At 37.1% G+C, this 23,333-nt stretch overlaps 1 protein-coding gene and 1 pseudogene across 1 annotated transcript; both read left to right on the top strand.

Moving 5' to 3' along the window:
- The first annotated feature begins 102 nt into the window (after positions 1–102).
- LOC109109941 (RING finger and SPRY domain-containing protein 1-like) lies at positions 103–13,707 on the top strand. The gene is made up of 15 exons (XM_042774732.1): positions 103–428; positions 1,626–2,128; positions 4,207–4,259; positions 6,824–6,936; positions 7,996–8,122; positions 8,636–8,694; positions 9,007–9,073; positions 9,160–9,291; positions 9,553–9,668; positions 10,111–10,254; positions 10,701–10,812; positions 10,945–11,047; positions 11,200–11,352; positions 11,512–11,616; positions 12,638–13,707. The coding sequence occupies exons 2-15, from the start codon at positions 1,776–1,778 to the stop codon at positions 12,732–12,734; spliced, it is 1,734 nt and encodes a 577-aa protein (XP_042630666.1). The 5' UTR covers positions 103–428; positions 1,626–1,775; the 3' UTR covers positions 12,735–13,707.
- Positions 13,708–14,884: 1,177 nt separating this feature from the next.
- Positions 14,885–22,540, top strand: LOC122148538 (annotated as a pseudogene).
- Positions 22,541–23,333: the final 793 nt, after the last annotated feature.

Here is a 23,333-nt window from a genome sequence, read left to right as displayed (position 1 = left end):
TACTAACGAGACGGACCGCGTGATGACGGAATTACGTTCTGACGTAAAGGAACACCTGAATCATTTGTTGAATCGGTTCTTTGAAACGAGTTGTTCAAAAGAACCGTTTCTCGGAAAGGATTCGGACTTCCCATCACTAACAGCACACATAGCTCTCATTGAGCTTCAGCTATCTCACGCCGATTCCAGGCATTTTTTATGGTTTCACTTCTCAGTCAACCGTTTACTTTCGTTGTCAAACACCGGCTGGATCAGCCTTTCTGTGTGGATCGGCAAAATGTTGATTGTTGAAGTGGTTATTGTGTGTGAGAGTACGAATCATATCACTGAGAAGTAAAGCACACACACTTCCCGTGTAACGTTAGTCTTTTGTGTTCGGCCTACGGATCAGTGCTGTTGCATTTACCGAAAATCCTCCGCTTTACCGGGTGAGTAAATACTTGTCTCTTGTATATCCACATTATTTAACGATAAAAGACCTGCTAGTGTATGTGCCAATTTAAAGGAAGGCTTTAAACTAACGTTTTGTTAATCTCTTTGGAGGTGTGGCTAGTTATATGGTTGCTAACGTTAATTTCTGACGTTATAAAAAAGGCTGTGTTAAAAGACCTAGTAAGCTACCTATCTAGACAACATTAGCGGAATTATATTCACGTCAACAGCATTTGTGGGCATAGGCTCGTTCGGCGTTTGTAAGTATCAAAAAATTGGATAAGGAGACAGACAAAATGACAGCCCGAGTCACTATTCACTTTCATTATGAGCATTCACGAATTGAAAGTATATGGTGGCTGACGTTGTCAGTCTCTAACCATCTACATAGCATCTCCTTTTTGTGTTTCATGGGAAAAAAATAGTTATAAAGTTTTAAATCTTTTCAGTTGCAGATGAACTAGCCCTTTAAATGCTGCCTTCGTAGGCAGCTCACTATGATTTGAGACGCAGCCACAGAGACTCAAGTCTATTGAGGCTAATTTACTGAAACAACTTTCAGCGGCTTTGTAAATGTCAGTGATTGTGTTAAGCGTACACTGGCCATTGTTCATTCATGTGTGAGTGGCTTGTTGTGTTTTAAATGGGCTTTTTGTAAAGTTGTTTGGTATGCTAAGTTGTTAGTTAGCCACTGCTAACACTGACAACGGCTGTAATAGCATATCATAGCAAGAATATTTGTTTAGTTTATGTACTTAAATACGAACTACCTGTTGTTTTATGTATTTATTGTACATCATCATTAACTGAATTTATATTTAAGTTAATATCAAATTAGTCAGGTTAGTTTTTTTTATATTAACTAATTGTACTATACTGGCTACTTACAAACTTTATGCCTTAAAGCAAAACATTGTTTGGAGACAAGCACTGGATATTATTGTAACTAATAATATCATCAATAAACATTTAAATTAATAAAATATAATATCATATTAATAAATAACATTAATATTACATATGTTGTTAAACGAGATCAGTGAATAATATCACTGTTTAAGTGTTTTACTTGAACAAGCTACATGAAAGAATATATTAGTGGGTCCTTTGAGCATTTTATTTACGATTTGCATGTTCGCATTGTCATGTTTTCTGTCCACACTGATAATAATTTGATGCGTATTGTTTTTCAGGAGTGAAAACCTCTCGGGCTGTAGGATGTGTGTTGACTGCACTATTAGCATTGTGGGTCTGCATCTGGCTCCTGATGGTCTGCAGTAGCACAATGACCGACACGTCTCCTCGACCCGTACTGAAACACCTTTTAAAGTCCTTCCAATGATATGATAGTAGTCACCTGGATTGCATTCTGTGCCAGCAGGAGCCTCGTGCGGGTTCTGCGACTCACCGTAGAACAGCTGCAGTTTTGGCCCAGCCTTTCGTCCGGCAGAGCCATGGGGAACAGCTGCGTGTGCAGAGAGGACAGTGACGTGGAGGAGGGATCAGCCCCTCGCAGGCAGCTCAGGCGAGTGGATAACTCTGTGTCTGATCCCCCAGAGGCCAGAGGCAGCCGGCCCAGGGACCCGGTTCGCCCACCCCGGCGAGGTCGAGGACCGCACGAGCCACGTCGGAAAAAACAAAACGTGGACAGTTTGGTACTGGACACACTGGCTGTCATCAGGACTCTTGTTGACAAGTGAGTGAACATTTAATGACAAGAGGATGTGCAGAGATTTGTCATTAAATCTGTGTAGGAATGAATCATGCACATCATATCAATTTCATTTCCCTGTTTACTTGCGCGTCAGCAGTAACATCTCTCCATCTTTGGCTAAAAGCATTGCTTGCTGTTGAACATCTATTTGCATTGTGGGTTGTTTTCCAGTATTATTGTCTACCACAGCGAGGCCACGCAGTCTGCAAGAGCTTTCACTTTTAAAATAAAGCAGCTTTAAATGTGCAGAACTTATGGAGAAGCCCGGCACAGCTCTGTAATGAGCGTGCCATTATTTATTTATTCATTCCTTCGCACAGCACCACATTCAGGCTAATCTTAATGTATTGCCCAAGACAGCAGCTTGAGGTAACGGAGAGCGTTTCATGTTTCTTTTAACATTTTGGCTGGATATCAGAGTCCCCAGTCACTCTTCCTCTTTGTCACATGTTCTTACACCTTCCCACACAGCCGGCCTACTGCTGTCTAATGATGGATGTTCACTTTAGACGAGAAGTTGTTCTATGTGTATATCAGATTTGGTGGCAAGGCCTGCAGTATTGCATGGATATTTTAATAGTTTATGGTCACATTTTGAAGAGAATCACAGATTAAAGAAAAAAATAGGCAGCAGCAGCTTCACAAGAAAAGGAAATGTTTTTGTTTTGATTCCAAAGGAAAATACCTAAAGGGTGCAAGGGGGAGTGTCCTCTTTTCTTTTCTTTTCTTTTCTTTTCTTTTCTTTTCTTTTCTTTTCTTTTCTTTTCTTTTCTTACAGCTGGAATATATTATGGTGGATCAACCACATCCTTTGACAGCCACTTTTATTCTTAAACCTGAAACCCTAGTTAAGAAAAAAAATCAAAATTTGCATGACATTTGCGTGTGTGTATATATATATACTTTGTCAACCAGAGGAAACATTTTTTAAATATGTCTGTAATGAGCATATATATCCATAACTCATTTTATTGAAAGATTCAATCTCATAGAATCCCAACATGAATAGTCTATAATTTACTAACACTCAGTTTCCGTTAATAAAGTTTAAAGACGAGCAATACACTCTTAAAAATAAAGGTGCTTCACGATGCCATAGAAGAACCTTTTTGTAAAAATGTTTCCATAAAGAACCTTTAACATCTGAAGAACCTTTCTGTTTCACAAAAGGTTTATTTGTGGCAAAAGAAGGTTCTTCAGATTTAAAAAAGGTAAGAAAGAGATGGTTCTTTAAAGAACCTTTAACTGAATGGTTCTTTGTGGAACCAAAAATGGTTCTTCTATGGCATCGCTTGAAGAATCTTTTGAAGCACCTTTATTTTTAAGAGTGTATTGTCATAATTACCGTCCTAGAGCAAATATTTTAGCCAGTTTTTGAGTCAAAAAGGTTGAGAACCTTGAATTGGGGGGTCTGACTCTGTTCTGTACAAAGCAGAAAATCAGTGTTACTAACTAGAACATATCCCTGTGTGACCATTACACAACAATCACACAGCAGTCAGACACCCATGGCTGGGGGCATTAGACCTTTCTTACACACTCGCTCTTTCTCTTTTTCGACCAACCTCATAACCATCTTTTCCTTGGCCTCATCTGCTGCTTGAAAACATCACCCCTAGTACCCACCAACCACTGATTTATGACTGACAAATGAACCACAACGGTGTCACACTGCAGAATAGAGGACATTTATTTTCCCTGCTTAAGTGTCTCTGGTGGTGTTTTTGATCGGGGCCCGGCTCCCTCTAGGAGCACCTCAAGGGATTTTGCTATCATTGCTTAGATTTACTGTTGCAGACCTAGCTTGCAAAATGGATGCATACACCCTAAAGCCAAAACAGCCTCAGCGGCAGCGGGAGTCTGCCCTCCAATAGCAATCAGTCATGTGTCACACAAACACCTATTATACTATTAGGCTTTCATAACTAATGTCTAGAGCAGCCAAGGACTAAATAAGATGCTTACACCCTGGGTATGAGGCACACAGGCAAACATTTTCTCTATTAGGTTGCTCTACTTTTTTGACATTAATTATTGTATTTGTTCTTTTTGTGTTTCAGTGACCAAGAGCCACCATACTCCATGATCACACTGCATGAGATGGCAGAGACGGGTGAGTGAACGACTCGCAAAATGCTGCAGCATTTTCCATAAAAGGGTTCAAATCTGCTATTGCGCTATATGGCAAGTTCTAATGCTCTTGTCATCCATGTGTCTCATCCAAGATTGTTCACATGTGGATGGTGGGATTTACAAACTTTCAAATGCTGGCATTCTGATTGGGAGGAGTAAAGTTTATGCACAAAGCAGATGCAAAACACTTACCCATGTCACGTCTTGTATGGCTTAAATGCGATTATCAATATGGATAATGGGATTACCAAAACCCAAAGGCTCTAATTTTATTTAATACATTTTTGCACTGCGTGTTTCAGAGTGAAATGTGCCATTGTGTTCTTTTACATGTAAGTTGCAGCTTGGTTTGCTGTAAATTCTGCACCACTCAAACTCGTATGCATCATGAATTTGAGAATGCAATATGTAACAACCATCTTCCCCAAACCTGTTATGAGAAGCACTTAAAAAACCGGCTGTTGTCAACAAAAAGAGAAGCTTAAGTGCTCCCTGTGGTTTTCTGCTAAAATAAAAGCTTGATGGGTTTTCAATTTTGAAAATTAAGAACTTAGACAGCCATAGTCAGCCATGAAGACAGCAATAAATATTAATATTACAATTTTACAGCTGTACTTTAAAATTAAATTATTATTGTTTTTTTTTCCTTAAATTTCTCATTATTTTTTTAAGTGAAATATTACAACAGTTTTCTTAGTTTAGTATTTGTATTTAGTGATAATATAATAATAATAATAATAATAATGATAATAAGATTTTTTAATTTTTATAGTGATACTGAGATGTAATCTCAACATTTTTGGCAAAGTTGTCCATCCCTACAAATAAGAACAGCAAATCTGAAGGTTTTTTTTTTGTTTCCTTTCTTTTTTAAATTACATTTTAAATTGCAATCATACTTTTTTTAATCATAAAAATGGCAGTTAGATAATTTTTTTTTTCTCTCAAATCATACAGCTCTACCACCTACTGAGGTGATTGGATTGCTATTCATCTCAGAAGCATCTTTATGCTTGGTCTTTTCATGATCCAGTGTATGAAGTCTAAAAACCCCCTAAAATGCCTGGAGAGAATTATCTGTTCCCATTCCCGTTCATCTCAATGTTTGAAATCTCAGATGCTTGAAACTTACCGACTTGGATGGTGCCATTTTTGCTTCATATTAACTCTGATTGGTTTTGAATGGATCACCTGAATTGTAAATATGACCCAAATGATCTGGAGCCACAGGAGGATGAGAACACTGATGGCACAACAAGAATGTGTGCAGTCACAAGCTCTTCAGCTTTAATACTTTCTCCTTGCTCCAGGCATGTTCATGAGCTGTGACATTCATTGGTGTCTACTTCATTTACTCAAATATAAAGCTCAAAATATTCATTGTTGAGTTTCATTTAGTCTGAATGAGTAGATACTTTTTTGTATGTCAGAAAACAATGTAGTTATTAGCCAAAGCAAACCAGCCGAACATTGAATCTGGTTTCAGGCTTGTTTTTCAAGTGCAGCTTGTTGTGACCCCCTGGTTACTGATTAAGTTATTAGGATTTTAATCGAACAGTGGAAGCTCTGTGGGTATTAGTGGTGGCTGCTTTTGAAGTTTGGCCCGTGCCCTGCGCGCTGCCATTGTCATGCCGTCACTCAGTTCTATTGCAGTGACTGAAATGAGTGGGTTGCAGACTAACTGCAGCTTTAAAGTCCCCTCAGAGCCTCAAGACTGCAGGAACATACTCCGTGTTTGAAAGTGTGTATAAGCTACTGCTGCTGTTTGATTACATGCCCTTTTTGCATAAAAATTTACCTTTTATCTTTTTAATTAGTTATGGATGTTACCTTCAGTGAATCCAAGTGTACCGTTGTAATGTTGAGGGGTATTTGGGTCTGTGTATGGACCAGACTCTAATCAGGGGTCAAAATTTAGCAAGGTCATATGCAGGTCGCCAGCCTGCCTCTCTTGTTGTGCCATTGCCAAAGCCTCTGTGACTGTTGATTTTATTTATACATGCATCTGTTGCTCCGAGCTGAGCCATTGTTGTGGTTTGAGACTTTGTGGCGTCAGGTGGCTTCTAAGAGCTTCATGCAGGAGTAAATGGGTTGGAAACGTGACTCTGGGCTTCAAGATTGACATCAAAACCCCCTGAAGAGCATGTGTTTAGTACATTGTTTTTGTGTCAATATATGTGCATTTCTGAGTATGTTTTCTGTAAAATAAATGTGTAATTTTAGCAGTTTAGTTATCTAATTTGCTCATCATCATATATATATAATATTGACTTTTATAGATCATCTGCTCTCGAGAGACCCATATTGTTTAACCAATAATTTTCAATGTTGTTTGAATGATAACATTACTGAATTTTCCTGTTTAATCATGTAAAGTTGCTTTGACACAATCTGTGTTGTTAAAAGCGCTATATAAATAAAGATGAATTGACTTGAATGCATTGTCATAATAATGGCCCTATAACAGACATGTCCCATAGACTGAACTTCTGTTTGTTCTTCCCCCATCCTCTTTTGTCTCTGTCCCTCTTTTTCATGCTGTAGATGATGGCTGGTTGGAAGTGGTGCAGTCTTTAATTAGGGTAATTCCTCTAGATGACCCACTAGGACCAGCAGTAATAACCCTCTTATTGGATGAATGCCCTTTGCCTACCAAAGTGAGTTCACATGTACATTACCACACAACAACATTGACTACTAAATTATTTTTCCACCTCTGTTTTTGCTAATGGACAGTAATGCAGCTCTATTTTTGCTAGCACTTTGAAAATAGGACCCACAACATTTCCCTGGTACTTGAATTTATGCTGCTTTTGAGTGATATCCCTCTTGCTTTATTTAATTGATTTCAACAGATGCTTTTTTTTTTGCACTGAAATGGTTCTTTTTTGTCTATTTTATGTTGATACCAAGATAAAATTCTGTTATAGTTTAAAATTGCGGACAGAATCATGCTTAAGTGAGCATTAAGATTCAAGATTAAGGTATTATGATGTTATGCAAATGTTTTTGTACTGATGTGAAATTTATTGTTCATTTATGTCCTTTCTTAGTTTCGGTCCATCAAATTCCAAATATAGCAAAAATTTAAATTACATGAAGAATCTTTGTGTATAAACATATTATTATCTTCAAATAATCTACTTCGTTTAAAGGTGCTGTATGTAGGATTGACACCGAGTGGTTGAACTAGGTATTGCAGGCTAAATTCAAAATATTGGAGAGGGTTTTTTTCACCCGGCCCCTCCTTCTCAGACTTGACGCACATGAAGGTTGCCAGATTGACGACACAAACAGGAACGAGCGCACTTGACGATGAACGAAATGAAGTACGCTGTGTTTTTCCGCCCAACTTGTATTTTGCCGAAATACAATTGGGTAACCTGGCAGTGGGCGGGTTTCACAAACCAAAACAAACACCTACATTCTGGCCCAAAACACACATTTTCAAAGGAGAATAACTGACTGTAGCATTGTTTTTCAGATAATGTATGTTAACTTAGCATGTTTCTTTAATACCTGCAAACATATTATGATATTTTTATGCTTTAGTAGAGTCAAAATCTTACATACAGCACCTTTAAGTTTTGAGGAAGAAAGTGCAGTTAATATTAAGGTGAAGGAGCAGTTGTTCTGTGTGTAGTAGTTTCTGGGTTCAGTGCATTATTTTCTGACACATTACAAATTCAGTCATTGATGAAGAGTTTGTTTTGTAAGATGCTCTGCAGAAGTTGTCAGACATGTTAAATCTGAGTGCTGCTGTGGCGCGTCAGGATGCACTCATCCCAGCCAAACACCGCAACACCACAGCGGTCCTGGGCTGTCTGGCTGAGAAACTGGCTGGTAAGGGACATGCATGCACGCGCACACACACACACACACACACACACACACACACACACTGCATTGACTGAAGCAATGCTGCAAGCCTTTCACCCATTCTGACGCTATCACAGATGTGATAATGATGTCCATTTATTTACAAGCAATACATATAATTTTAGGATTTGTGTGTCTATATATTGTGTATATGTGTATATATATATATATTATATATATATATATATATATATATATGCATCTCATTTTACGTCATATTTGCATAAGCCTGTTCCTCTAAAGCTAAAGAGCTGAGTTTGCAGTCTGTGAAGACCTGTCATGACTGAGCATGCTGCAGGCTCCTTCAGAGGCCTGTGATTTGACAGCTCTGCTGAGGCTGCAGCACATAAACACGCACACTGTCCAGTTCTTTCAGTTTGTAGATATGTGCTTCTGTTGTTAAGGTCAGACACATTGCCTAAAGAAATCATTTGGTTAATATTGGAGTACTTCATCTTTTTACTCTTCTGTCTACAGGTCCAGCGAGCATTGCGCTCCTCAGCCCTGGAACTCTGGAGTACTTACTTGAGAGTTTGGTATGAATGTTGAGTGGTGTTATTAAACATACTGACTAACGGGGCATTTCTTAAAGGGGTCACGTCATGGAAAACAGGATTTTCCTTCGTCTTTTGAAGTGATAGTTCAAACTGCTGCATAGATATACTCTTAACATTCACAATGCAAATCTTCCTCCCCAGTATTCTTAGAATATTAATGCAAACTAAGATGCGAAATATCCCAGTTTGGTTATCATTTTCACTCTTTTTATACTAATGCTTTGGTTTTGCACAATCAGTTGCATTAAAGTTGTTGTTATAGCCATTAAAGTGGTCTTGTTGTTCTTATAGAGTTCTGAGGCCCATCCCACTGTCATGCTGTTTGCTCTCATCGCTTTAGAGAAGTTCTCTCAAACCAGTAAGTCTTAACTGGTCTCAGCTCAAAATGTTCAATCAGAAGAGTCTCAGAAAGGTACTTTAAATGACAGTCTGTCTTTATCTCAGGTGAAAACAAGTTAACAGTGTCGGAATCGTGCATCAGTAAGCGTTTGTCTGTTCTGGAGTGCTGGGCAGATCATCCAGACTACCTGAAGCGTCAAGTGGGCTTTTGTGCCCAGTGGAGCCTTGATAACCTATGTGAGTATCTTCCACTACTGTTACTGAGTCTTTTTAAATGAAGAATGACCAAGGAAATAAATTTTTCCCATAGAATGTGAAATCCTTTCAATCGTTTTTTTGGTTTTCATTGATTTCACTTTCTGTGGAATATGGAAGAACTGTTTGTAATTTGTGATGACTGTCAATTTAAGTCAAATATTAAGATGTTTGACTTAAATCGACAAATATCCACATTGTGTCCACTGATAATTTTATCTTTGGTCACCCTTTGGCCTGTAGTCATTAAAGAGGGGCGCCAGTTCACCTATGAGAAGGTCAACTTAAACAACATCAACGCCATGCTGAACAGTAATGATGTCAGCGAATATCTCAAGATCTCTCCTACTGGACTGGAGGTGAGAGACAAACCATTATCATCACTGTGGGTAAAATTCTGCAAAATGGATTTAGATAATGTAAGATGTGATCAACAGAATTGAACTACACTCTTATTGGTAGATAGAAGACATTTAAAGTTCTTTCAAAAGGCGAATAAAGAAATGTGAAAACCAAATAAATGTACACACAAGGCATGAGCAATGTTGTCGAGATATGAAAGATGATGATTCAGAATTCTGTGCAGTTCTGCTGTTTCACTTCCAGTTAGGCCACTCTATAAACAAAACATCTTTACATACTTTTTGGAATGGGTTACATACAACTCATAAAGTTCTAAGCATGCCTTAACCTTTTTACCTTTTGTGGAAGAATAGCTAGTTGTAACCATAACAAACAAACTAAATATTGTGATTAGTGCAAAAAATTGATGTCTAATGTGATCTGTATTTTTCTTATTAGGCACGGTGTGATGCATCATCATTTGAGAGTGTCCGCTGTACATTCTGTGTGGATTCAGGAGTTTGGTACTATGAAGTCACTGCCATCACCTCTGGTGTCATGCAGATTGGCTGGGCAACCAAGGACAGCAAGTTTCTTAACCATGTGTGTTTCTGCTTATGTTTAGATATTTGTGCTTTCTTTATATATATATATATATATATATATATATATATATATATATATATATATATATATATATATATATATATATATATATATATATATATATATATATATATATATATATATATATATATATATATATATATATATATATATAGTTGTTCTTTTCTTATTATAGTATGTTCCTATATTTACATGAAGAGTACAGTGTTTATGTGAACACCCATGTTATTTTACAAGCGATATACATATATTATCCTGATATTGTAATGACATTTAATTAGATATGCATTACCGTTAAGAAATTTGGGGTCATATGCTATACATTTTTTTTTCGTTATATTTTAAAACAAACACATTGTTCTCTCACATAAATGAAAAAATCAACTTGAATTTCAGTAGTGAGAACATGTTTCTTTGTACAGGAGGGTTATGGGATTGGAGATGATGAGTACTCATGTGCGTATGATGGCTGCAGGCAGCTGATCTGGTACAACGCTCGGAGTAAACCTCACTCCCACCCCTGCTGGAAAGAAGGTTTGTGCAGAGCATCCTGTTCAACACTCAAGTTCTTTAATTATGTAATGCTTTCCTACATTTAATGCATTTCATCATTTTGGAAAAAAACTTTTGCAAAGTTTTGTACTAAGTGTTCTCTGGGCTTTCTAGGTGATGCCATAGGATTCCTGCTGGACCTCAGTAAGAAGCAGATGATTTTCTATCTAAATGGAATCCAGCTGCCTCCTGAGAAGCAGGTGTTCTCCTCTGCCACGTAAGCAAAGCTCACTTCCTCTACCACAAAACAAATGCAAATATATATATATATATATATATATATATATATATATATAATATGTATATATAATATGTATGTGTGTGTGTGTGTTTATGGAGGTTTTTAAAACTTGCTTTACCTTTTCTTAGATCTGGCTTCTTTGCCGCAGCCAGTTTCATGTCCTACCAACAGTGTGAGTTCAACTTCGGAGCCAAGCCCTTCCGCCATCCCCCCTCCATCAAATTCAACACATTTAATGAGTTTGCTTCACTCGCATCAGATGAGAAAATCATTTTGCCCAGGTTTGCACATTCATTAGATTTCTGTACACAGGGCCAAGTATTAATGACTGATATGTGGATGTGAATAATGCATTAGTTATCACCCAAAGCAGGTGACTCATACCATTCATGCCAGAAAGAGAGCACATAAAAATGTTCTTTCTCTGTCTGTTATTTCAGACACAGGCGCCTGGCTTTGCTCAAGCAAGTTAGCATCAGAGATAACTGCTGCACCCTCTGCTGTGACCAGATGGCAGACACTGAACTGAGACCTTGTTTGCACAGGTACAAAGTTCAACATATAGAGTCAGTGTTTACACCACTGGGTTTATGGGTTAAAGGATGTGATTGGAGGCTCAAGAAAGCAAGATTGTTGTGCTTGGCTGAATTGGAGTACATAAGAACGACGGTTGCTAAGAGAATTAGGACATTTGAAAAATATTTCTCCACGGGCGCCGCAGCATAAATGGCTGCCCACTCTTCCGGGTGTGTTCATGGTGTATGTGTGTGTACACTGCTGTGTGTCTGCACTTTGGATGGGTTAAATGCAGAGCACGAATTCTGAGTATGGGTCACCGTACTTGGCTGTATGTTACGTCACTTTCACTTTCATTTTTTTCATTGTTATATTGGCTTTCACTTTTGCAAGTAGCCAATCATTGTTCATTAACTGTGACATAAGAAGCCTAGAGTGCAACAGTGATAACTTAATGATAACTTAAAAACCATTAAAGACCGACCTACTGTGAGCTACAAGGTTTAGTTTGAAGCCAGCATCTTTACATGGTCTTGAACCTTTTTCTTTTTGTCTGATCAAAATAAAATTTTTTTTTTTTTTTTTTTTTTTTTGAGATCAGTTTGTAATGTTTCCAATATTAAAATTCTATCATATTTTTGTGCTGCTGACATACGTTTTGTCTAAAGTAAAAAATAAAACACGAAAAACTAAAAATCTGTGATTGTGATTTTAGGAATCACAGCATTATAACATACATTATGAAAAATGCATATTCATTTTGAGCCTTGCTAAAGATTATATTAATCAGTTATTAAATTGTGTTTTTAACGATTGCCTTAAATGATGATGCATTAGATGATGGCAAATGTGATCTAAATAAAAGAAATAAGAATGTGCAATGAAATAATTAATATTAATGTCCCAAACATGAAAATACATCATCACAGGGGAGAAAACTGTGCTCATCAAGTGATTTCATGGGGCATTTAAACTATTGCTGTTTACAGTTAGGTTACCTCTTGGTGCTGAACGATTAAGTCAACTTCTGTGTCTCTGTCTTGTCTTCAGTGGGATTTGTATGGAGTGTGCCTTACAGCTGGAAACGTGCCCACTGTGTCGCCAAGACATCAAGACAAGAGTCAGACTCATTTCCCACGTCTCCTGACATCAGCCCACCAACCTTAGATGTGGACTGTCCCCTTCAAGCTTCCATCCTGTCCAGTCCCCTCTGTCTGAGAGATCAACCTGACCAATCAAATCATGATGCTGTCTCAGGATTGGACGCGGCAGCGTGGACCTTTGATGTATGGAGTAGACCCTCCTTAAAACTGGAGGGAAGAAGAGAGAGAAAGAAAACTACACTGTTGCACTCCAAGGAGGCCCCAATCCGAGGGCTATTGAGGAAACCAGGAGGTTTAAAGGCTTCTGGGAATTTTTAATCTGCATTTCCAGGAACAGATCAAAATTGAAAAAAAAATGCATCTATTACATACTGCTCTGTCTTTGAGTCTCTCCCCTCAAGCTCTTGTCTGCTGTGTCTCTGTTCAGATGTGTTAAATGTATATGTGACTTCTCCTTTTTTTTTTTTCTTTTTTTCTTTTTATTCCAAGTTAAAGTATCTGCAGGAAATGTCAGCAGTGTCTTAACCACTTTGTTTCCTCTTAATGTTTATGCCTGCCTCAGAAAACCCATTATTCTGCTCCCTCAGACTTGACTGTACTTGAATCTGTTCTGGGTTGATTGCCCCACATTCTGAATATGATTTCAAAACGTCTTGATGAATCAAGACACTGTGATTTTTAAATAGTATTTTATATTGATGTATGATGCAAAGTCCATTTAGAAATAAATGAAGCCAAATTACATTAGGTAAAATGACAGAATTGAGTGAGAATTGATTCAATCAGACTGCAGGGCATCCTTTAAATGAGGTTTGGGGAAAATTTCATGTGTTTCCCGCCATGGTTAATGCACATATCACTGTCCTAATGCTGCTGTCGCTTAATGTGAATTTTCTGAAGCAGTTTCAGAGACGGAAATCTCCAACGCTCCCAAAGATAAGAGAGTATGATTGAATTAAGAATCTTTCATTTTCTGAATTGTGTTGTTTGTAATAATAAATGTCTGTTTTATGTGTTGCACAGACTTTATCTGACATTATTTACTCCTTTCAACAGTGATTTGCATGAATTCTAAAAGTCCAAGATATAGTGATCTGTTGAGATTTGCATTTTTGACTAAACAAAAATGCCTCATAGTCCATAGCATGCTCACATAAGGACTTGAGACTAACCTCTTCACATAATCTCAAGAGTGCAAAAAATAAAAAGGTAATGCCAACTTTTTTTTTGTACATCCTAATTAAGATTTAAAAGCCACAATTATGATTATAAAGTTGCGGTTACAGAATATAAAATGACAATTGTGTGGTATAGATCTTGTAATCGAAAGCTTAATATCTCACAATTGTGACTTTCAGCTTCACAAAAGGAATAAAGGTTTTTTTTCCCACTCTGAGACAGATATGAATGGGGAACAATATATACAACAATATATATTGGTGACTCAAATATTCCTCAGGAGCCTTTTTATGCTTTATTTGAACATTCAGATTACACTATGGTACAACGAAATTAGAACAGCAATAAAGAGAAAACATGAACAACCAATACCATAGCTCAAAATAGAAACATAATAATAAAGTAAAGAGAAAGAAGAGGGCATTATACAGTATGATAAAATTATACAAATTTGTAGGCTGTGCGAATTGTACAGTTTCTGAGTGCTTTCTTCTTCAGCTAAACTAAAATTGTAAGTAAAATATTTTGTATCTCTTGTAAAAAATACTACAAAAATAGGTGTACAATCCGAAAATGTGCATTTGTGAATATAGTTATATGTTTATTCCAAAACAGCCATTGGGATCCGCTTAAAAAAAAAATCCAAAAATAGCAGATTTGGGATTCATTGAAAATCTTGTAAGATCTCAGACTGAGAGACTGAGGAGGCTGAGGAGGCTGGGTAGTGACGTCACTGGTGTTGTCGTTTGTCTGCCCGTCCGTTAGGAGGCGCCACACGCTTCCTCAAATAACGTTACTCTTATTGAGGAAGTCAGATCGTCGTCGAGTGTGTAGGAGGTCTTTTTCCGTAAGCAGAAACTCTTATTAATCTCGGTTATCCATTTTTATCTTACTATGTTCTGATCTCGTCAGAGATGAAATAACGTATGAGCAAATTCATCAGTTTATCGCGATTCACAGAGCCACTGAATATCTAAGTTACGCAGGTATGATGGGCTTCACATCAGGTTTAGTGTTTTCATAACAATTGACAAATGTCGCAGATATTAATCATTGTTTTAACTCGTTTTTGAAATAATGGTTACGTACGTGCAGGATTTGCTAGGCAACCAAAACTCAATTGTCTTGTACCCTGCGATATTAAGATACTGTTTTGTTATGCCGCTCATTTAGAAGAAATCAAATGTCGTCGTGGTCGAAGAAAGCTGGGGGCAGACGACCACCACCGACACATAGTGCAGGAAGGTATGTGACACATCTGTATATAGTCGCTGCTTAAATATGTGTGGAACATTTGAAGTATTAATATGACGCTTTCAATCCTGTCTTGCTAGGGTTTAACGCAGCCTACGTTTTACATTTCTGATGTTATGTCTATCATAATCATGTTGATTTGCTCCAAGCAGTGTCTCAAATCCTCCCAGATCTTTTCGAAGAACACCATATCCTATGAGGGAGGTGTCAGAAAAGATGATCATCCACAATCTGAGAGGTACCTCGAATATGACAAAAGAGAAGAGTGTTCATTTTTATAGTCAACGAAGTGCAATACCACAGATCTTTTTCTAGCTTTAAATCTCTGTTTTTCACATATCTGTTATTCTCTTCTTCTTCTTTGGTAGTGAATTAATTATTATTAATCTGAAATCAAAACCCCTTTCCCCCACCAATCTTCCTTCATTTTTCAGCTTTGAATGCTTAGATGAAGGGATTGACTACTCTGGCCCTGCAGACTACGAGCATTCACCACATCAATCAACTGGTAAGAGTTTTTTTGTGTAGTAAACACCTAGGTTTCTCACTGCTGCTGTTGTGGCCATTATGAGATCTTTTTGGAGCCACATTTTTCATGTGAATGTGTTTTTGTAACAGCTGTTTCACCTGAAGAATATGAGGCATCAGTTCAACGCAATGCCATATACGAGAGGTTCTTCCAGCAGCTGCATGGAGATGGTGCTAGACAGCCTGCAGACTGTGTCGTCCTGTCGGTGAACAACCAGAATGTGTGAGTATATACTGCTGGTGGCAGTAGAATTCTGTTGCATTAAATGTTTTTTTAGGTGAAACTTGCTTTCTGTTTTAAATAGAAATGCAGTTAGCAGACTTTTTTTCCTGAGTTTGCACGTAGTGAAAAATGGCACTCGATTACCTACATTTTGTGCGATGCTTATTTCTAAAAATTCTCTGTTGTGTGAATGTGCTTCATTATTGCTAAAAGTTAGACTGATGGGTTTCATCAGGTTTAAGATCCAGAATCTGTATGTATCCAAAATCATCCTTGATGGTTAAAAAAAAAAAATCTGATGGATGTTTTATTATTATAAATCAACCAAAAACTTTAAAAGGAATTAAATATGTCTTCAAGGGAAAATAACAACAATAAATATCCAGTGTTCTAAATGTTCATAATTTGCAAAAATGTGTCCACTATTTAACAAAAGTCACCGGAATACTCTTATTCTTTACATTTGGCAATCAGACTCTTTATAACCTTATATGATAAAAATTCAGTGATATTGCTATTTCACACTGCTAATCCAAAAACACTGAACATGATGCATCCATCGATGACTGTAGATGTTGTCTCCAAAAAATAAGTTAATTTAATAAAAATAAAAAAAGTGCAAAAGTCAATATGTATGTTGTGTTAATTATATTTATCTAGAAAATCAACCGCAGATGTTTATGACCTGTGGCCTCGCTTAAAGAAAAATATTTATTCTAATATTGCATCATTTTATTACTGTGTCATATGTTACATTCAACATGGGGGTCTTAGAGGCCTGTTCTAAAAAGCATAGTAAAGAGTATGCTTTTTAGGACAGGCCTCTAATGATTTTTAAGTTTAAATGTAAACATTTTCATTAAATTTTTATAATCAAATGTTTCTATTCCACATATCTAAAAAAGAGAAATAATAAAAAGCCATTTCAAATGGTTCCAGAAATGTTGAATACACGTTTTCAAAATTAGTTAGGTCTCAAGCATAAAAGAGTGTTGTTGTTTTTTTTTAAGTTACAAGTTGAATTTGTTTTTCTTTTCCCCCACACATGATTGATTTATTGGTATTCTGTATATTTTCATCCTCCTACAAAAACTTTAATTGAATGAATAAATATGTCCAGAAATCTTAATATTAAAAAAAAAAACTGAGATTGTAATCACATACCTTGCTTATTTAGCCAACTACAAGAGCTTCTTTAAGAATCGCGGATATTCAAAATGTTCAGTAATCAAAGCCATATTTCAAAATAAAACAAAATTAAACAAAAACACAATCTATAAAATATGAAAAACACAAAAAATGCTATTATCAAAATAGTGAATGCAACTTAGAAATTGAAAGTTTTTAATATAGATTGACTGGAAACGTACACTTCTGTTTTTATTAATACACAATGAATATGACACAAACAAAACACAGTCCCATTTTTGTCATCCAATTAAAAGTTCTTGTCATAAATGTGTTGATTGGATTGGATTAAGATCCATTTTACAATGTTTTAATTTACAAAGTATTTGGTAGAACATTTATATATGTTTTTTATAATATCAAAACGCTATTAAATTTGTGTAAAGTTATATTATTAATATTAAACTGTAACTTTTATTTGCAGCTTATATATTTAAGCTTAATATTTATTACTTTTTATGTCCTTTGAGAAGACTGATGCTTCACGCTAAAGCTTTTATTTGGCTAAAAAATGAAACAACTTAATTTTCAACCATTTTCTAATATTTAATACACTTTGAAAGTGCTATTTGTGTTGGTTTATTCATTTGTTTGGTGTATTAAAACTTAACCCTTTCAGTACTGCATACACAAACGAAGCCACACCCAGCACCCTCACCTCATGCCCTGAAACATGGTGCTCAATAACCAGATCTCTTCTTCTTCTTTCAAAGGGATTACCCCAAATCGATAGGCCAGTGTTTGCAGGAACGTGGCCTCTCGGTGGAAATGCTTTACCTGCAGGTGGAATCTAGCCTGACACGGGCCCTCCAAGATGTCCGCTCCGACGGTTCCCCCTTATGTATTCTCGTCGAGCAGACTAATGTAACTCTGTCCTCGTGCACAGTAATCATATTTTCAGAGTCCCTCAAAAGTAAGTCCCGACTCCCACAATTTATCTCCCAAAAAAAGTGTAAATTTACTAATTTAAACAATAGTTAAATAAATTTAAACAACCTTAACTTGGTGGTGGGCATTTTTAAACTCTTTGTCATATAATGAACAACACCTTAACTAGTATTCTGTGATTGCACCAAAACACATGCATTTATCTTTTCTGAAAATATACTTCAAAAAACATGCAAAAATTGCAGAACAGTCTAAAAAGAGAATTCATTTATATTAACTGCAAAAAACATCAATGTAATCTCAGTGTAGGGCTGCAAACATGTAACCTTTATCTTTGCATAGAAACATGGTTTCTGGGATCTATTTACTTATGTTTACAAAAAGGAAAACAAAAAATTCTCACTCTCTAAGTTTTTTTTTTTTTTTTTTTATTTATTTTACTGCGTTGTGGACACAATTATCAAAGTTCACATACCTCCAAATTAAACCGTATAATAGCTTGTCATTTTGCAACCCTTTTGTTTGATTGTTTTACACTTTTTTCGTAAACATCAACAGTTTGGAGTGTTCGGAATAAATTAGCTATACTTTATTTACAAAAAAAAATAAATAAATAAATAAAAGCCAAGCAAAAATGAATCAATGTAGTGCAACACACACACACACACACACACACGCACGCACACACACACACACACACAAAACAACATCCAAAAGATGGTGGATTTGACCCTCAGCATCACATTAAAATAGATGAAATGCCCTCAACAACAGATATTTTTTCTTAAAATCCATTATTTTAATGAATGCCCACCACTTAATTTAAAAAACGTAAATATTAAAATAGATCAGATGTTTAATATATTTACTAAAGCTTTTATTCCTATATGCGGTGCGGTTTACCTTGCTGGTAAGTTCTCTTAAAGCTGGAATACACTTTTTAAAACACTAGGCATCATACACGTTCTGATTTTGTTAATTGATACTAGGGCTGTGCGATATGGACAAAAAAAGCCTATCGCGATTTCTTTGATCAGTTTTGCGATTTTCGATTTTAATCACGATTTTGACACAGACACACACATGCTTTACAGTCATAAATGCATTCGGTGCGAGTTAGAAACATATTTCCCAAAAAAAACAATTAGAGCTTTATCAAAAAAATTGTAACATGTCTCTAGAACAGACATAAGTCAAAATAATCCAAATCAAATCAAAATAATCAAAATAAAATAATAGTGTGACAATGTCTAGACATATGGCAAAATAAATAAATAAATAAATCCCATGTCCAGGGATTTTATTATTATTATTTTTTTTTTGCCGTGCATTGGTCATAGAGCTCATTGTAGCGGTTGAAATAGATTTGTTGCGCCAGTTTCACGTCACATGTCACCAGTTTCACATGTCACTTTTCCTTGTTTTAAATCTAGTCAAAAAGCCATGTGTTGACTGAAACAGTAGACATTAAATATATGCATTTATTGTGTAATTACTACATTTGTGTGTCAACCCATGTTAATTCTTAACGTGAAACATTCGCTGTCACTTTAATTCAGCGTATGCACTGCAGCACAGCAGAAAAAGACTCCGTGTGGAAATTATTTCCGCATTATTGTAGTGCGAAAGCACATTAATTTAGTGCGCGAGTGACAGGCTCTCCGCTCGCAGGCAAATTTCCTTCGCTTTCGCACAAATCCAGATGTGCGCGTTCAGATACACACTGCTCTCACTCGGAGAGAGTACGTGCACTTAAAACGTGTTTCTCCTGTCGCTCAAACTGTGTACTGTGCACTCACAAATCTCTCTATGCTCATGCGCTTGATATTAATTCTTTTTGCACCTTTCTATTTATAACCTTTTCTGTTCACGTCTTCCGCATCTTTTACAGCATGCAGTGTGAACGCTTTGATCCGTTAACCATGGGCTTGGAAAAAATATGCACCACAGACGGAGTGTGTGAACCTGGCGTTACGTAGACCTATGTCCGGTCTGTTCTGTTCTCACGCTCCATTTAGAGGTCAGGGCCGTGGAAAATCGTGCTATAAGGCGATTTAGAAATCACGCACGCTTAAATTGTGATTTTGACGTTTTCGATTACTCGCACAGCCCTAATGGATACACAGAAAAAACTGAACACACACTAAATCACTGAGGATCACACACTACTAGACTTTCAAGTCTAAAAAACAAACAAACAAAACAAACTTATGCAAAAACATAAGTCCTTTTAAAACATGTTAAATTAAGAGTTACGTTTTCGGAATGTACGAATTTGCTATTGCGCAATGTCATAGTCTAAAGTGAATGCATATGGAAGTATAAAACAATTATCTCATGCACAATTCCTTCCTCATATTAAAATGTGTAAAAAACAACTTTAAAAGCAATCTTATATAAAACTTCTACTCTGTTAAATGTTCCTTCTCCCAACTTTCAAGCGTGCTCATGAATGTGAGAGTGCATACTGAATTTTAATGTGGTAAATTGGTTTAAGCAGTGGTTGCAAGACTGCAGTGTGTTGCTGATGAGGTAGAACTCTTCTGCACACTGCTTAGGCTGCAGTGGCTCACACTGAGCACCATATGTAACCCCCTTCCCTCCTCTGGCTGACCCTTCCTCTGCCTCTCCACAGTTCATCGAAATATGCCCAAAGAACAGGCCATGGAGTTTGTGTTGGTGGAGTTCAGGCGCTTGAGCGGTTCACGGCGGGTGCTGGACCCCACAGAGGCTGCGGCACGGGCGGCTGAGCTGACGGAGGACTACCTGGAGCGCAGCAAGCTGGAGCGCCACACTGTTCCCTCTGCCACCCGCCACCTGCTCTTTCTCCTGGCCGAAGGTTTGCACCTGTACCCAGAGGAGCTCAACACACTGGCGGAGTATCTTCAAAACCGCCAAGACCATCTGCAAGGTGAACATGCTTCCATGTCCTGGCCTAGTTACATTCATATTGTGTAAATAGTAAATTTACCCTGTATATTTTTGAAGCTAACATGGGGAGCTTATATAGTCTCCCGTTCACCATCATAGAGGTTTACTTAACTATGACAACTTTTGCTTGTGAGATCCCCAGAATTGTGAGAAGGGCTACCAAACAGGCTGATATATAGGCCTGTCATTAGCACAATATTTCAATTTAAAATATATATAATATATATAATTTAACATTTAAAATATATTATAAATATTATAATATGTTATATTTTAAATTATGCAGAAATTGTAATATGTTTATAAACATTAAATCATTATCTCTTTACTACCACTCTGTTCTTTTCTTCTCCAGTATCTTCCACAGAGGTGGGCAGTGATGTTGCTCCTGTAATAAACAGCCTGCCTCCAGGGTTAGGAAAGCCCCCACCACTTCTGCCTGCTGGATCTGGACCACCACCAAGAGAGCAGGCAAACCCACCATCAGGGTCAGGAGGTGAACCCCCAGGACATCACATGGGAATGCAAGGTTTGTTTTTGGGGTATAGCATGAAGAAAAAATAAAATAAATAAATAAATATATATTCGTCAGTAAAGCCGGTTCTGTGATCAGTAGTAAATCTACATTACGTGCTTTCAGATAGAGCAGCATTTAATACACAGATCCGTAGTTCGCTGAGAAGCTACGCAGTATATTGTTTTTATAATCACAGATGAATCTTCGATTATGAATGCGATATTGCATAGCTTGTTATCGTTTTTACTTTGAGGTAAAATTATTCACTAGATTAATTTGTTTAACCTGTTAATGATGCTGATTAAATGCAGTATTCCCTGTGTTTCCAGGCTCGTATCCTAAGACGAAACCACCTCCTTTGCTTTCAGTGCAAAATCTTAAGCCACCTTCCCACAGATCAACTGGCACCCATAGTCTTTTACCCTCTCGGGCTTCTTTAGTTTCACACGGATCTTCATTTAGACCCCCATCTAGAGGGCCAGCAGCCCCTCATAATCTTGACGAGCCCCAACCTCTGCTTGGCCCAGCACTTACACATGGGCCAACGTCCACCCGTGCCCCTCTTCTTGACCGTGCCCCTCTACTTGACACGCCTCTTGGTTTCCCGTCCTCCAGAGGACTATTGCAGCATCCAGGGTCTCATTCACCATTGCTTTTTGGACCCCCTCTGCAGAATGGACCCCGGGGTCCTAGAGCACCACCACCTTCACTCAGGAGCCTTCATATGGGACCGCTAACAGGTCAGCATCCTCTCATGAAGTTCTTGTTATAATTGCTATTTAAAGCACTATTGCTATGGAAGGATCTGTCACTAATTTTTCTTTTGGTTCCACTTGTTGAACTTTTTTTTTTTTTTTTTTGTCCATGTTCAGGTCCACGGCCTCCACGACGCCTGCTCCCTTGATTCTCCCAGGACACCTGATTAATTCATAGGCCAATATTGCCACATGGGACAGTTGTTACATTTTGAACAGGCTGTTTTATGTTTTATATTTTTTAGGAATTTTCCTTCTGTGATTTTCTTTCAGGATCCCATGAAATGTTTAAAGATGTACTGATATGGAAAAAAAACCACAGTGGTGTTCTCTTTATTTCCACAGGTGTAAGCTAATTTTTTGAATAAATATGAAAAATTTCAGTGACATGAATGTGTAAGAGATACCTATATCACTGTTCTCTGTACAATGATTGAATATATTGCAAATACAATTTTTGGTCTGAGGCAATAACATGAGACTATTCAGAATTTAGGCAGATTATAGAAGATTATTGACCTCCAGGAGCCAGATAATTATAAAAAATTAATTATATTCTAAAATCCCTGTTACACTGAATGCATGCATAAATTACCCTCAGTAATTTATAACTTTCCCAGATAGTCCTATCCATCAATGGAATTCCATCAATGGAATTTTTTTTATTTTTTTTGTACATTTTGACTGGAAAAAGAAATTCTGTGTACAATTCCGTGTTTCTTAATGCAGATTTACTCTAAAATTGGATTGTGCCATCTGACTACAATTTTCAGCTCATGCCACAAAATTTTGATTGGATTGAAGTCATTTATTCTTTGGAACATTGTTGTACTGGAACAAAGGGGTTGCTGCTCTGAACAGTCTTTGGCTGGCTGATACTGGCACCCCTCTTGGATTTTGGCTCCATCTGTGTTACCCTTGATGGCAACAAGCTTTTTTCTTTCTCTTCGTGGGAAAAGAAACACCAGAGCAAGATGCTGCCACCACCATACTTGAAATCAGGGAAGAGGTTACCTAGATGATGAGGTTGGCTAGTACCCCTGCATGGCATACAGGCATTTTGATTGCAGAGCTTGAATAGACAAGATATATTAAAATCCTTTTGTGTCCACTGAAGAAAGTGAGAGGAAATAAGTAATAGCCACTGGGTGAATTATTTCTTTGATATTACAAACCAGAC

This window comes from Cyprinus carpio, chromosome A18 (assembly GCF_018340385.1).
Source record: "Cyprinus carpio isolate SPL01 chromosome A18, ASM1834038v1, whole genome shotgun sequence".
Classification (NCBI taxonomy): Eukaryota; Metazoa; Chordata; class Actinopteri; order Cypriniformes; family Cyprinidae; genus Cyprinus; species Cyprinus carpio.
The sequence above is the reverse complement of the archived record's forward strand: the minus strand, read 5'-3'. Positions and strand labels throughout refer to the sequence as shown.

What these genes read in the sequence shown, in the direction of transcription:
- LOC109109941 (XM_042774732.1), top strand. Translation starts at nt 1,776, where the DNA reads ATGATAGTAGTCACCTGGATTGCATTCTGTGCCAGCAGGAGCCTCGTG. An exon ending in CCACCCCTGCTGGAAAGAAG is followed by an intron (nt 10,813 to 10,944) that starts GTTTGTGCAGAG and finishes TGGGCTTTCTAG; the next exon opens with GTGATGCCATAGGATTCCTG. An exon ending in CAGGTGTTCTCCTCTGCCAC is followed by an intron (nt 11,048 to 11,199) that starts GTAAGCAAAGCT and finishes ACCTTTTCTTAG; the next exon opens with ATCTGGCTTCTTTGCCGCAG.